This window comes from Hibiscus syriacus, unplaced genomic scaffold (assembly GCF_006381635.1).
Source record: "Hibiscus syriacus cultivar Baekdansim isolate YM2019G1 unplaced genomic scaffold, ASM638163v2 tig00112980_pilon, whole genome shotgun sequence".
In the NCBI taxonomy this organism is placed as follows: Eukaryota; Viridiplantae; Streptophyta; class Magnoliopsida; order Malvales; family Malvaceae; genus Hibiscus; species Hibiscus syriacus.
The window spans coordinates 158382-173242 of NW_024063430.1; the positions used below are offsets into that span (position 1 = coordinate 158382).

Genomic DNA, 14861 nt, shown 5'->3' on the forward strand with positions numbered 1-14861 from the left:
CCCCATCCTCATACCCATCTAATATTTTTAAATTCGTCACCCGCCCACCACCCATAATACGTAAAAAATTTCAAATTCAGACCCTCTAACGTGGGTACATTTTCAAATTCTTCTCCACACCCACTACCCAACTGGAGACGTATTCGGTTAGACCCGCCTGAAAGCATATATTTTATACAATATTAAGATTTATAAATTAGTCTATAAAATTATACCTAAATTCATAATGATCCAAAATTTAATGGGTATTTAGTGGGCGGGCGGATACGGGGCGGGCAAGGTCTCAAACCTATCACCTGCCCACTACCCGCGACGGGTACCACTTTCTAAATCCACACCCGCCCATTACCCACTAAAGTTATACATTCCCGCCCCAATTGGAGCGGGTACGGTGCGAAATTCACGAAATTGTATCTGTTTGCCATCCTAATCCAACTGATATTTGGAAATTAATTCAAATTATAGCAAGCAAGATATAATATAATACTACCAGATATGCAACCCACAAATCCCTTACTTGTATTCCGTAGGAACAATGTTGGACCTTGAAATAAAAATGGATTTGATTTTCTTTGCTATATAGCAAGGGAGACAAGGAAGTGAAGTATATAAGACTATCAATATTAAGCTGTAGCTTTTATAGTCAAGCCGGAGTATCAGAAACAGAGACTAATCCGTAGCCTTGATAACCCCAAGTTCCCTCAGTGCTGCATTCTTCAGCTAGGAGGATGTTGGGACTGTCGGATGGAAGGACATGTTCTAGAGGGTAGCTTCTGTTGTAGTGAAGCTTAAGAGCAGTGTTGCCGATTCCTATATGTCATAACCATTTTTTTGAAAAACAATTAGTTAAAAAAACAATTATGACTTCTATTTGAAAAATTGGTAATTTATAAATTAATTTGAATTAAATTGAATGGGAGTCGCCGTCGACCTTTGAGATAAGTAAGTCGAATACCTAAAAACGTCTTTTAAAATAATTTTAAGAAATCGTTTTCAAAACACTCAACAGCTAAGAATTTAAAAGATCTCCATTCTCAACTCAGCAAACTTCAATTAATGAAACCAAACTAGCTGAATTAAAACAACGATAAGCTAATTTGATTTCGAATTCGAATAGTAATCGTCGGACTAAATGTGAAAGATAAAGCAGATTTGTAAATTCGGATTTTGATTCTATAGAAACTGTAAACATCCAACCCATTGTCGACCTTAACTATAACCAAAACTCGAAATGTATGTCGAGTGTGCTCGTTGAATCCTCCAAAAGCTTTTATCTTCTAGGAGCCCCAGTTTGGAATGTTTGATGTGGCTTCGTTGACCATTTTCACCAGAGTTACCTGCCACAATGTAATTTCATTACAACATTGTATGATGTAGGAGAGAAGAGAGTGATCAAAATCTTAGTCCATTGCCTAACTACATAGCTTCATTACAACTATAGAAGGATGAATGTTAGGACATACCACACTTTGCGGAACACCGGGAGGAGGCAGGGGAAGGTTTCTCGGTGGTGCTTCATTAGTGAAACTTCTTTTATCGAACCTCCATTCTCCGATCTTTCCATAGGTTAACTTACCCTGAAATCAGGGCAGAAGAAATCTCACTATAGGTAAACGAAGACACTTTTTTTTCTTCCAACTCAGAAACTAATATTCCGGGGTAAAGCATTTTCATTCAACTGAAGCTAGATGATTGGGATTTCAGAAAACAGGTTACCTTCAAATCATAGTCACACCCATAAGTGAAATGAATGATGAACTTGTCACCGACTTCTGTATCCCAAGGAGGCTGATAACATGTCACAAAACAGACAAGTTCTAGTAAGAAGAATACGGGAAAAAAATCTGCATACCGATAATTGAAATGCCAGATGAATTCAAGAACCCCGGAACATAGCACTTTTCTCGAAACTAATCAGAATTCCAGAATATTATAACGAGAGTATGAAGGGGAAAGTCTCTACTGACAACACAGACAAGTTGAACTCATCCTAATATTCACCTAGGCTTGCTCTTCGGAAACTAAAAGGCGATATCCATCGAAAATGCTAGCTATAGGTAACAACGTGATACAATTGGCATCTTGTACCGTGTGAAGAAGAAATTATGGTTAAAAACGAATGACAATCCCATCAAACCTGGATCATGAAATCTTTGTGCAAGATGTTACCAACACCATGCAAGGCAGAGGAAACCGCATAAGCATACCTACAAGTACGGAACAAGAAAATTAACTCGAGGAGCACCCTAAACAAGAAGTTAAAAGTAGTTAAAACTCACATTTCAAGCACCCAACCGAAAGCTTTATCTGTTTCGAGATCTTTCTTCATTGCCAACGAGACATTCATCCAAGTTGGAGCAATTTTTTCGAGGGAATCCTAAATAATGTCCAAAGAAAGATCAAGACAACGCAAATGCTTCTGTTGTAACTAGGTAACACCCAAATTGCATACCTTAGCAATAATGACGGGAGAATTTCCTATGGGGTCGATTTTGGTTATCGGACCCTTGTTCTCAGGGAAGTACTTCCTCAGAATCGACTCGTACTTTTTAGGTTCTATATAAAAGAAAGGAAACGCAGCGCCGCGACCAGGCTTCGATAAATTCGGTATCGGCTTGACAATGATATGGTCTGGCTCTGCCATCAATATATAACTGGATACATTGTACAGAATGAGAATCAGAAAAATCAGTCAAAAATGAAAGATCACTAGACTCAAGAAAGAAATAACAAAATCAGATTTCTCACTCTTCTTTTATGTATGCCTTTTGGAGCCATTGTACAAACGCCCAAGGTCTGTTTAGGACTATATAGCCCTGTGATCAGCATAAAACATACAGTTAGATATATCAACAACAGATTACCCAAATCCGATGCCTTTTTTCATTTAATTGAAATCTATGAACTAAGCCCCATCAAAAGAAAATTGAAATTACCTTATCCGTTCCAGCTGGTAATGGCTGAGCAATAAAAGTGGGGATCTCATCCATGTACTTGTCGGGTTTACCCGAGTGCAATATCCGAGTAAACCCACCCATATCTGAATTGGGTCCATTCTTATGCTGCTGGAACCAGTAGTACATGACCCGGCACTGCCAAGTGTTGTAAACCGAGTCGGAAGCTGTCACGGCCGTGTGAAACAACCTCTTCTTTGAATTTGACCCTTGAGGCATCATCTTGATTAATGGGTCGGAATTCGATGATATTGAAGGACCGGGAAGCTCTTGCTTTAGAGGAGAGTTGGCTGAGATTAGGATGTTGTAGGTGATTAGAGCTACAGAGAATGTTACGATTAAGGTGTAGAAGGTGTTCCTACACCCCATTTTCACGCTCTGCTTCTCTTTTTATTGAAGTAGAACTTTTTGTATGTGGTGGAGCGGCTCAAGGGACTGGCGGAAACTGCCTATAACGGCGGCGTATGAAGAAAGTCGTCTCTTTCTTAAACCAAGTAGCAGTGATATATTATTCAGTTTAAGCAGCTGTTGCGATTAAATAAACGTTTTTAGCTGTTCTGATCATGTTTTCAGTGTTGACCAAGAGCTTGGTAGAATTGTCAAAATCTCCAAACAAGAATGGCCTAATTTCGATTTTGATCCCCCTCTATTATACTCAAATTTAAAATTTAATCTTTGTCCCTAATTTGATATGATTTAGTTTATTAATTTTAGGGAAAATGACAACTTTTGTCCCTAATTTGATATGATTTGGTTTATTAATTTTAGGGAAAATGACAACTTTTATCCCTATAATAAACTCAATTTATCACCTCGCCTATATTGTATTTTACATCAATTTAACCTCTAAATCATAAACGCTAAATCCTAAACCGTTAATTTTATAATATCGTTAATTAATTTAAAGCAAGCGAAATTGTACAAGCAGGCATTTTACATTATGAAAATGGGGTACACCATTAATTAATGAACTTTAAAATATCGCATTGGATGCCCAACTTTTATAAGATACAAGGTCAAATTACCATGTCTGCCTAACTGAACCAATACCGTCCGTTCACGCTTTGTTAAATACGGTACTATGCTACATTGACTGCTTGCAAGTGCAAATCAATAAATTAGGCCGAACACACAGCTAAATTAAGAGGGGTTTCCAACGACCACTTCCCATGATTAAACATAGTCTCTATGTTTCTTTCCGAACACACATCGACAAGCCGTCTCGAGGAATGAAGGTAAAAGTATAGATTCCCTTTGCTGTTCTTTTTTTATTGATTCTCATCCGTCATTGTTGTTGAAGAGGCTTGGCATCAGGGTAAAAATCCATGGACACAGATAACATATACCTTCAAGGAAACTAAGTAGCTACGTCGATCGAACTATCCCTCAACTGCTTTTCGTATTCGAGGGAATCGATCAGCCCATCTAGAATATCCTGCATCGGGATTAAAAATTAGCATGTATGAGGCCAGTTCAAAAAACGACCTTAGACTAACTAATGTTTACAATTATATATATACACACACTCGGAAAGGACAAACCTGCAGTAACAATCTCTAGAAGATCCATGTCTGCTTTAGCAACATCAGACATACCCTACAATAATGAGACATCGAAATATTAGCTCCACAATTTATGAAACAAATATACACACAGATGAACATAGCATCGGCTTTTACCTGTCCCCATGAAGCCAAGCTTCTTGCAATGAGCCGTGACAGGCTATCGAGACAGCTGCTACTAAAACCAGGATGATTCAAAAGATCATTTTCCGATGACAAATCAAATATCAGTGAGCAAATACTCGAAGCCATCATGACAACAGATTGGTCATTAGTTTTCTCTGCAACAAAACTCAGCAATTGCTTAGAATATGCGTTCGGAGGAAGAAATGCTAGAGTAAAAGTTCAATGAAGTAAAAGCAAATGATATTCCATGAAAATTCTACACTGAAAGTAATCAAATAATTTATCAGTTATCACTTTCCGTAGTATTTCCTTCAAGTAACATGTCACGACATTGGCTCAAAGAAATGACTGAAACAGTACCTGTCCAAAGTGCCAGTGCCTTCAAAAGATTAAAAAATGTTGATTCATCCTCAGGAAAGGGAAATTGCTCTCTCTGTTGATAAACAAAATGGAGTCAATACATTACACAAATGAAGTATTTTACGACAATACGATAACAACCGCCACCTTTAAAAGAAAATTCATAATTGTATCACAAGCCAAGAAAACACAATCGTTATCCTCAACCCCATGTATGTTCTGCTCTATCAACTTTATGAGGCAGTCAACAACCTGCAATGAAACCAATATTTTAACATGATAATAAGAAGTTTACACCAAGTATGACAACAGTGGCGCATATATAGGTTGTATTTGTGTCGGAAAGATATACTTACAGCTTTATAACCTCCAGAAGAGGCCAAAAGTTTGCATCCTTCAATTTCCATAGTCATTTGACACAACATTGGTAGCAGAAAGCATACAGAGTAAAATGGACTGCATCAAAGTTAATTAGCAAAAATATTCAGAAATGTTGGTCACAAACTACAAAAACGAAACAAAAGACATATGTCTCAAATTATCAATAAACTACAGCATTAATTTTCCTTACCTTGATTCATCTTCACCTTCAACTGAAAGCATATACCCCAAAAGTTCCTCGATTTTATCTTTGCATGCAATGGGTGTTTCTGCAAGATAGCTAAAACAAACACAAAAATCAGCTCAACATAAAATTCATCCTAGGTGCAAAAGATCAGCATACAAGGCTTGATCATGTTCATGTACACCTATATATATATATATATACATATATAAAAAGGGAAATGACGTCAAAACTTTGGATGAAATGGAATAAAAAATACCTCCCAATAAGACGTACTGAAGCAAGAAGATCATTTCCTACTTTTTGCCCATGTTCCTGCAAAATGTAAACTGTAAATAAAAGAGGTGAAAGAATTATTAGTATCATCGTTCTAACCATACCTTTGCATCTTGTAGATATTCTAGAACCACACCAATTGTCTCATTAAGCCCATTGATCACCTTTATGAAAGTACTTTCATCAACAGGGTTCCCTGTGATTGAGTTTCCTCATTAAATTCCTTAAATAAACAGCTTATAAAGTACATACCCGAAAATAACAAGAACCCTTGCAACGAACTGAACAAAAGTTTCAAAGGTAGCAAAAGCAAAACCGTATAATAAGCAATGAAGCACAACCACACTAGTATATCTATGAATTGTTAACATGCCTTCAGTTTCACCAATGTTTGATATCAATTTTATTATCTTCTCCACCAAGGAAAAGACAATAGTCACTTTCTGTTGCTTCGAAATTATAGTTTCAGCTGTTGATGAAGAACTCTTAGAAGCTTCATATTTTGTGTAGGCTAGATCATTCAGCAAAACAGCAACTTCAACCCTTGAAGACTCTAAGACAAGCAATAGACACCTGAGAAATAAATTTACAAATAATGAAGTCCCAGTCAATTAAAGTAGCAATAGAAGAAACAAAAAATTTAACAGGCACTGCTTTACCTGTCAGCTGGAATAGGGTCCTGTACATTAGGCAAGTTTATTTGACCAATCAACCAACTTTCACCCTTTATAGATGCCATGGATTCAGCTAGAATAAGGGCCTCAAATTTTTCAGCAGGTGCTGCATTAAAATAGCAAAAACATAAATACCAGTGTGTTTCACTGATCAAAACTGAAAGTTTTGCCCAGGAAGGAATAGAAAAAATTCAGTTTAGCATACCAACACGGTTCTGTAAGATTGTTGCAACACCATCACGTATATGGTTTGACCAGTTCTCATTTGGAACAACACGGAGAGCATCATGAAGTAATGTCTAAAAGTACCGAGTGAAAATCTGATCAGTCTAAAGAAATATGGTTCCTAAGGATTAACCATCCAAAGCAATAACTTCTTCGATAAGAAAAGGAGGGCAAGTGCATACCGAATATTCTGAAGAGAAGATGGCAGACAATAAATGAAGTGCTTCAAACTTTAAGGCACTTTGTAGGAGAGCAAATTGTCTTGCTACTTCCGCCACCTAAATTGAAAGGGAAATGATCAAAATTTGTTGTTTGTGAACTAAAGATTGAGAAAAAAAAACTTAAAGGCTACAAAAACATCTAGACATACAACGATTGAAAGCTCAGAGTGATGGTCATTTTCAATGATGCCTTGAGAAAGCTTCTTCAGCATCATCTGTATAAGCTTCATGGCAAGTTCCATCAAATGAGACCCTGCAACAAGTTCACATGCTAAAACTTTTCTATAGACAGTAAAATTCAACTTGCAAATCCGTAACACCGTATAACTAATTATGCTAGGTACCCAGAAAGTTCAGACACAAAGACTCAATACAAAACAACATATTCTCTCCAAACATAAAACTTCCAGCCATCGTCATGATGTATACTGTCATAATATAAGGCCCTGGAAGTGCCAGATTCTAGAATATTGAGTATGTAAATAAGTTACCATCTGACAGAGCGGACATTTGACCAGCAAGTGCCTTCATCCCTCCACGCTCGTACAATGCTGTCATCCCATCTCGGAAGCAGATGACACCAAGTACAAAAATTCATAGCATTCTTCCAGCACAGGTAAGCCTGATCTGCATTCAAATACATATATATAGAACAAGCAAGATTAGAGTAAAAATCATCTTAGTCTAAGCTAGAATTCGTATTTTGTACAGAATATTTCTAAATTACTCCATAAAGTGGAACGTGGATAAAAAGCTTACTCCTTTGACATTACTTCCAAAACCATTGGAATCTTTGAAACCATTTCTTTTGAAGAAGCAATCTCAGGAACTCGACAAAACGCAGATAGAACCGTAACCGACAGCTGCAAATAGGCATCCCGGTTTTCACCATTACCACTACTCACCACACCTTTACCTAACCCTTTTTTTAACCAACCAAACAAAAGAGAGTAAATTTTACCATAAAATAGAATGAAAAAAAATCAGATAAAGAAGCATAAACCAATACCGGTCCTTAAGAGGCGGTCCAAAAAGTGAGGTCCAACAGCATCGTAGATAGCTTTAAGGGAAACAAGATCGTCACTTTGAGTGAATTTGGTGACGAGAAACAAGCCAGCCAGCCGCTGCTCGTCTCTCTCGCCTTTTAGTAGCTTCAAGCAATCCTGGAGAGGTACTGATTGTGATTGTTCTACCTGCTGCTGCAGCGATTGTGGCTCCTACCATAAAATAAAGGGCAAATATTATATATAAAAAAATTTGAAAAGAAAAATAGATTGATTGGGGAGAGTTCAAGGAATTAGCTTTACCATGGAAGCTGAGGACGGATGGCAAAGCAGAGATTTTTGGTGGGTTTTAGTTGGTTTTCGTGGCTTGACATTCATTGACCTTTGTATTAAAAATTTTCCAGAGGAGTTTCCAGAGGAGTTTATAATGGCCCAAACATGTAAGGCGTAGTTTCATTAGGTGGGTTTCAGTTATAGTTTGAGATTGCCTCGCCTCGCATAGATTTCCCGGGCCATCATCATCGCGCCTATATCGGATAAAATTGGTCCAATAGGCTAATTATTTAGCTTAATATGGTGATTAAATTTGTTATTTTGAGAACTATATTTGGTATGGTAACTTAGAACTTGTCATATGAACATGACGAATTTTAACAAAAAATATTTTTTCTTAAAATTTATCATTTCGATGTGATAAATTTTTTAAAATATATATATAAATATATATTAAACTTATCACATCGGCTTCGAATTAACAAAATTATTTGGATAAATTTATCACGTGGGACTGATGAATTTATTATATACCGTAACATTTGTCGTATCCCAAATTAATTTTAAGAACAACCTAATGAATCATTTTTTTATCCGACAGACCTATTGAGATATCGAGATCATTTCAAATGAAGCAACTCTGATTTGGACTAGAAGAAAACCATACTCACCACCTGAGGCCAAAAGTTTAGAGTGAATGACTATGGAAAAATTTATATATATATATATATCGTAATAGTTATCTTTAAATATATAAAGAAAATTTATAATGATTACATTTAAATTCGTAGTATATAGATAATGTTAAATATTATAATCGAACTTATTAACATAATTTCGTTTATATATTTAATATACCTCACAATTTTGTTGATCAAATTAATTGGATGATTATTTAATTATTCGACTTTAAATCTCATTTTTACAACGTTAGGCATAACTAAACATCTTCACCTACCCTTTGGATCGTGCAGATGATTGCTCGAAGATAATTTTACTGTTGCATTGTCCGACCATGTCGATGTGTTAATCTAACTAGACATATTAATCTCGTTATCTTAATCCTCTAGATAGAACCATGATTGCAATACCAGTTGGTGAGTGGCCGGTGCGGGGCTTTTATTTTAATCAATAAATCTATGTAATTGCCAGTTAGACCACATTGGCCCTTTCTCAACGGTCGAGAAGCAGCTGGATCCACGTAGGCTAAAGCAAGTGAGCTGTAAATGGCCGGCAGATGCCCGTAACCGAGGCCTTTGCATGTTTCTTTATATACCAAACGATATCCCACAGAGCGTCGCGCATCGCATCCTCCCATGGCGGCCACACCACAAGAAAAACCAGCGCAAGCTAAAGAAACACGGCCGTTAAGAGCCGAAGACGAAGACTACTCCCAAGATTTCGAAGACCCTTTATCATCGTCCTTTTGCGGCGGGTGTTTCCGGGGGATTTTCCGGTGGCGGCATGGATACCTGCTGCAATATGAAGAGAACAGAGAGAGTTGGGTGAAGAGGAGAGCCAAGAAACTGCAGGAGATATCGGAGTTATTGGCGGGTCCAAGGTGGAAGAATTTCATTAGAAGGTTCAGTATTTACGGCATCAACAAGAAAAGAAGGTCGACGACGATGCAGTACGATATTCAAAGCTATGAACTCAACTTCGATGAAGGGGTCCATAGAGAAGCTGACGCTGGATACCTTGGTTTCTCTGCTAGATTTGCAGCTCCAGCCGGGATAAACAAAGGGTAGCTTCTGGGATCTGCGGTATATGGTTTTTTGATCATTTGAAACTGATATATATATTGGTATTAAATTGTAATCGAGTGATTCTTTTCTTGTTCATTGTTCATTTGTTTTTCCAGATTCATATACAGTATATACGGCCAATAATAATGTTATCTTGTTGATTAAAAATGGACTAAATCATAACTTATGTGTAATTTGACCCTTTCTAGTTAAATTTAGCTAAATTAGAATATGGACTAAATCATAACTTATGTATGATCGATGGACTAATTACAGAATTTAACCTTATTAGTTTTCACTGTCATGTGTTATTTGTGCGGCCTATTGGACTAAAAGGAAAGGACTATCAATCTTCATTATAATATAAGTTGATTTTAAGTTGGGATTATCTTTTAGTTGAGACAATTAAGATTAAGATTCGACATGTTAATAACTTTAAATTCAAGATATTTAATATTAAGGGTAAAGTACACAAATGGTCTCTCGTTTATAGAGTATTGTTTTTTAGTCATCCAACTATTAAATGCTATAAAAGGGTCCCCTGATTATAGGACATTGCTTTTTACGTCTCGACTATTAACAATTACAAAAATGGTCATCCAACTATTTATTGTGTTTCAAACTCGTCATTTTTTATTAAAAAATTGATGATAATTTGAGTTGCACGTTAACCAGCTAACCGGGATATAATGTTCGGATTCGATCCGCAGCGCTTGTCTTCCGCGGACGATACCCGAGAGCTGGCTTTCGAAGCCGTCCTGAGCACTATACGGATTGTAGAGAGAAGTAACGTTACATCCCTGTCCAACAGCATATCCGAATATCTCGTCGACAATTACAAGTTCGACCCCGAAACGATCTCTGATGATCCCGACTCACCCAACATTCTCATCATCATCGATGTAAACCAAACTTGGGTTCCGGTAAGCTGTCTATATCGTGGATGGAATGGCTTAATAACGAGGAAGCAATCGATAATGACGACGACGAAGACGTTATAGAGGCATTGGGAAAATCACTGGACTGGACGGATTATATAATTCAATTGGAAAGAGTGTGGGGAGTGGATTCGGTTGAAGTATGTGATCATATAGATATAGCGGTGATGAGCGCAGCATGTGTGCCATCTGCTTGGAAGATCTGTCCAGTGGAACCTGCATGAAGCTGCCATGCTCACGTGTTTTTCACAAGGGATGCATTGTTCAATGGATTTGGGAGCAAACTTGCACCATGTGCAGATCTTCATTGGGAAGGAAGTGGTACGTGTCCTCCTCTTAAAGGATGCTTTGGAATTGGAAGGGAAAGATATAGGTCAATTAGATTATCAAGGCATTGTATTTTAGTTTAAACTGTTTATTTTTAGTATAAAATTTCATTTAATTTTTAGCTTCAGTGTACACTAATATTAATTTTTTTTAAATTCATTGAGTTCGAACTAATCGAATTAAAATTACTTATGCTTATTATCGAATCAAATTTAAATTTATATCAATAGAACGAATTAAAAGAAGGCTTCCAAGCATATGTGCAGCCAAATGTGAAGGCTTTATATGTCATCTTCTGCTGCAAATGCAAACTCTACATTACAATGCTGGAGAAAGAAATGGCTATAATAATGATCTAAGCATGACTGTAAAGATTTGTGCAAAGTTTTATTGCACTGTACTCTCACTACTGCATTACCTGCAAAAAGGGGTTACGGATCGGGTTGCGGAATTTCTATGTCGTGTGTTCGATTTCATGGTTGAAGTTTAGATGTAACGGGATGTCGTCGGGGATTGATGTCCGGTCGAGAAGACGATCGTGGTCATGTTTCTCACTTTTCACCTGCATTACTTGTTTTGAAAAAAGGGTTGGTACTTGGGATATGAAACTGCAATGCTCTAAAAAAATGGCTAGAAATTAACCGAAACAAGACATGCATTACGTTGAGTATACCTTTTACGTTTGCTCTTCGAGACGGTTGAACTTGATGGATTGCTATGCCAGTTCCTTTTCCTCTGCTTGATGGACCAATTGTTTATCTGCATTAGTTGTGACTTGTAAGCCTGTTTCTTGAACCAACCTCGCCTTTCTTCCTCTGAAAAATCCGACAATTAACCGCGACCTAACATGTTACAGAAACCGAATTGTAACCAAATTACTTACAGTAGGGTATGGCCACTTGGAATGTGCCTGCCACCAAGCTTTTAAAACTGCTGTTGTATCACCAGGTAGCTTTCCTGTTCTTCTCTTGCGTAAAATTTCCTCCCTTATGTCAACAATTTTCTCCTTGTAACCCTATAAGGAATGTAAAACCAAGTAAACATCGATTTGGATGATAAAAAAATATATGTAAAAACAATGATTTTTCATTAATTTTATTACATGTTTGAGTTCATGTTTCATTTCTTGTCTCACACGCTCCATCAGAGACCTTTCACTCTCCGTCGGGACGAGAGGTCCGAATCCCATGGAATCCAGACCGTCGAAACTTCCGTCAAACAACTTGGCATCACTGTCCACTTGGTCTTCATCATCATCGGACATTGTAGCACCTGTTCCTTCCCCTGGAGAAACTCCTGTTTATGTGTCGAACAGAAATGACGGGGTGAATATCGGATATTGGTATTTGTTTGACGTAATGCAAATTGTTGGAAGCAAGAATATTAATGCACATCATCTGCTTGACATTTGAGCAAATATACCTGTTAAGCCCTGTAAGAATTGTTCGATTTCACAGCATGCCATAACTGCTTCCATTGCATGCACCCGAACATGTTGTTGCAGTTGTTCTTTAAATGAACATAGCAAGAGAACGTAATGCGTCTAGCAAGTTCAAAATACAAAAATCTATTAAAATGATCTGAGTTATAGTTTGAGGATGTTTAGTGAAATTAAACCAGATATAAATGGAAACACTCTGTTTCATTTTTCAGTAAGATTGAACTCCCAAAACAGAGTGAAAACATAGAAGAAACCAGGAAAGCATTAATGAATGGTTTTCAAAGAGTAGTGGCATACCAAGAATTGATCGAGCTCCTGTCATAAGCAACCAAACCCTGGGCTCCGCTGCCTAGAGCCGAGTACTTGGCTACCACATGCTGCGACTGAGCCAGCTGAGCGTCGATCCTCGGGAGCTGATCCACCGGAGTGGCGACCCTGAGACACGACAGGTGTGCTGACAGTAGCTGCTCGTACAAGGGGTGCGCTAGTATCTCCGCCTTGCACCTCTCATTTTGTCAATTCATGGCCCCGTCTCCTCCACTTTCCACTACGACGCCTTCGCTCTTGTTGTTATTCAAAGTCTCGCTGTTACTGTTCTTCAAATTCCCCGATTCCACGGCCATCATGGAGTCCCCGCCACCGCCTCCTCCTCCTCGTGTGGTGGCATCCACGTTTTCGATGAAGTCGCTGCGGTCGCGTTGAAGAAGAGAAGACGACGAACGTGACAGCCACCGGGTTGGAGCTTGGGGAACCGTGGAGGTGGAGTCCGAACCAGTTTATTCAGTATGAAGGTTGAGTAAGCCGTGGTCAGAGAATTGACCACCCTGCGGCTGAGGCTGCTGCAAACGAAGGAGGGCGGAGTTCAACCAATTGGGACCGGCGGTTTCCGCTTGTTGCTCGTCGGTGAAGTGATGAAGAGGAAGGTCTCGGGAAAGATGGTCACTTTGGTGAAACGCCATGGATACGGATACGAAAGAGAGAAATATGACGACAACGAACGACGTTTCGACGATTATGCATTCATGGTCGTCCGATAGAGAGAGAAAATGAAGGGAAAGAAGTTACAGTCTTTGTATATGTAGAGAGAGAAAGTAAACACAAAGTCGAAGGGTATGAGTATAATATGATTGTGACTATGGAGTTACTGTAAGAAGCGTGTTTGATGAGAGAGTTTTGAGAGAAAGGTAAAGCAGCGTTGGAGAAGCTATTTTCAGGTCAAGAAACCTTCTTTATGTTATGAAAAATGGTGAAAGGAGATTTCTTTTTCATTGTTTTCTGGGGAAACAGTCACATACATTGGGATTGGAAGCTGATGGTCTCGCTTTCGCCCAATGTTTTATGCTCACTTGGGTGGACTCTTACCAAATACCCCAACAGTGAAGTGAATGGTTGCTTAGACGCCACGTGTCGAGCTCTAAACTCACATAAAAACAAAGAATCGGGTACGACCCACCCGCCCTAGGTTCCGTGGAGCATCCGCTACCTTTGTAGAGACGGTCAACATCGACCAACAGTAGTTCGCCACGCTTATTCAATGTCTCAATCATTCGCATGAACCAGTAAAGAGATTTTGATTACTCTATGACAAATATGAGATAATATATGTTGAAGTTGCCCTTAATTAATTATCTGATATGAATGTTTAATCCTTTGATATTTCAGAATTTAAACTCGAGATTTAAGAAATAAAAAAAAAATTATCATTGAGTTCATGCTATATATATCTTTATTAATTTAATTTTATTTTGTTTTATAAAAAATCTAAATCCTCCTCTTCAGTCGTTTACCTCAACCATTTTCCGACTTTCGTCCATCACATAAACATCCTAAATCATCACAATCTTATCTTTACATTAACAATCTGGAGTATTAAATTTGATTGTAAAATTATCCAAATTTTATATAAAAGATCTGGTGCATACAGATTTTTCATTAATTAATTTAATATTTAAACTAAGATCAATGGTGGTGTTATTTATACTAGTATGCAAATGTTTGTCGCCAGATCCTTTGAATATAAGCGTTGCCCATGGTGCATGAATTGTGTTCTTTAGGAAGACACGTTTATGTTTTAGATTTTAAAATGTATGGACTAAACCTCCAGTTTTATCAAAGTGTTAGGACTGGTGGCATATTTTGACCAAAAAGTAACAACAATTTTTTGTCCAAT

General features: G+C 37.8%; 3 protein-coding genes and 1 pseudogene across 3 annotated transcripts; 1 reads left to right on the top strand and 3 right to left on the bottom strand.

The window, feature by feature from the left end:
• Nucleotides 1-1076: 1076 nt before the first annotated feature.
• LOC120184931 (hydroxyproline O-arabinosyltransferase 1-like) lies at nt 1077-3443 on the bottom strand. Its single transcript, XM_039189276.1, has 8 exons — nt 2937-3443; nt 2749-2816; nt 2453-2654; nt 2280-2377; nt 2138-2207; nt 1717-1788; nt 1464-1577; nt 1077-1337 (listed from the first exon to the last, which is right to left on the bottom strand). The coding sequence occupies exons 1-8, from the start codon at nt 3321-3323 to the stop codon at nt 1278-1280; spliced, it is 1071 nt and encodes a 356-aa protein (XP_039045207.1). The 5' UTR covers nt 3324-3443; the 3' UTR covers nt 1077-1277.
• Nucleotides 3444-3917: 474 nt separating this feature from the next.
• LOC120184932 (neurochondrin-like) lies at nt 3918-8338 on the bottom strand. Its single transcript, XM_039189277.1, is given in 19 exon segments — nt 3918-4389; nt 4496-4550; nt 4634-4797; nt 5003-5075; nt 5150-5254; nt 5359-5458; nt 5574-5663; nt 5827-5882; nt 5948-6039; nt 6217-6416; nt 6503-6623; nt 6723-6816; nt 6925-7020; nt 7113-7216; nt 7455-7526; nt 7529-7590; nt 7723-7885; nt 7973-8180; nt 8271-8338. Coding segments are annotated over 19 exon segments (1914 nt in total). The 5' UTR covers nt 8274-8338; the 3' UTR covers nt 3918-4333.
• A 1218-nt stretch (nt 8339-9556) lies between these two features.
• Nucleotides 9557-9988, top strand: LOC120184940. The gene has a single exon (XM_039189283.1). It carries the CDS (start codon nt 9557-9559, stop codon nt 9986-9988), a length of 432 nt encoding a protein of 143 aa, XP_039045214.1.
• Nucleotides 9989-11644: 1656 nt separating this feature from the next.
• Nucleotides 11645-13712, bottom strand: LOC120184934 (annotated as a pseudogene).
• Nucleotides 13713-14861: the final 1149 nt, after the last annotated feature.

What these genes read in the sequence shown, in the direction of transcription:
- LOC120184931 (XM_039189276.1), bottom strand. Translation starts at nt 3,323, where the DNA reads ATGGGGTGTAGGAACACCTTCTACACCTTAATCGTAACATTCTCTGTA. An exon ending in ACAAAGATTTCATGATCCAG is followed by an intron (nt 1,789 to 2,137) that starts GTTTGATGGGAT and finishes ACATGTTATCAG; the next exon opens with CCTCCTTGGGATACAGAAGT. An exon ending in GGTGTGACTATGATTTGAAG is followed by an intron (nt 1,578 to 1,716) that starts GTAACCTGTTTT and finishes CCCTGATTTCAG; the next exon opens with GGTAAGTTAACCTATGGAAA.
- LOC120184940 (XM_039189283.1), top strand. Translation starts at nt 9,557, where the DNA reads ATGGCGGCCACACCACAAGAAAAACCAGCGCAAGCTAAAGAAACACGG.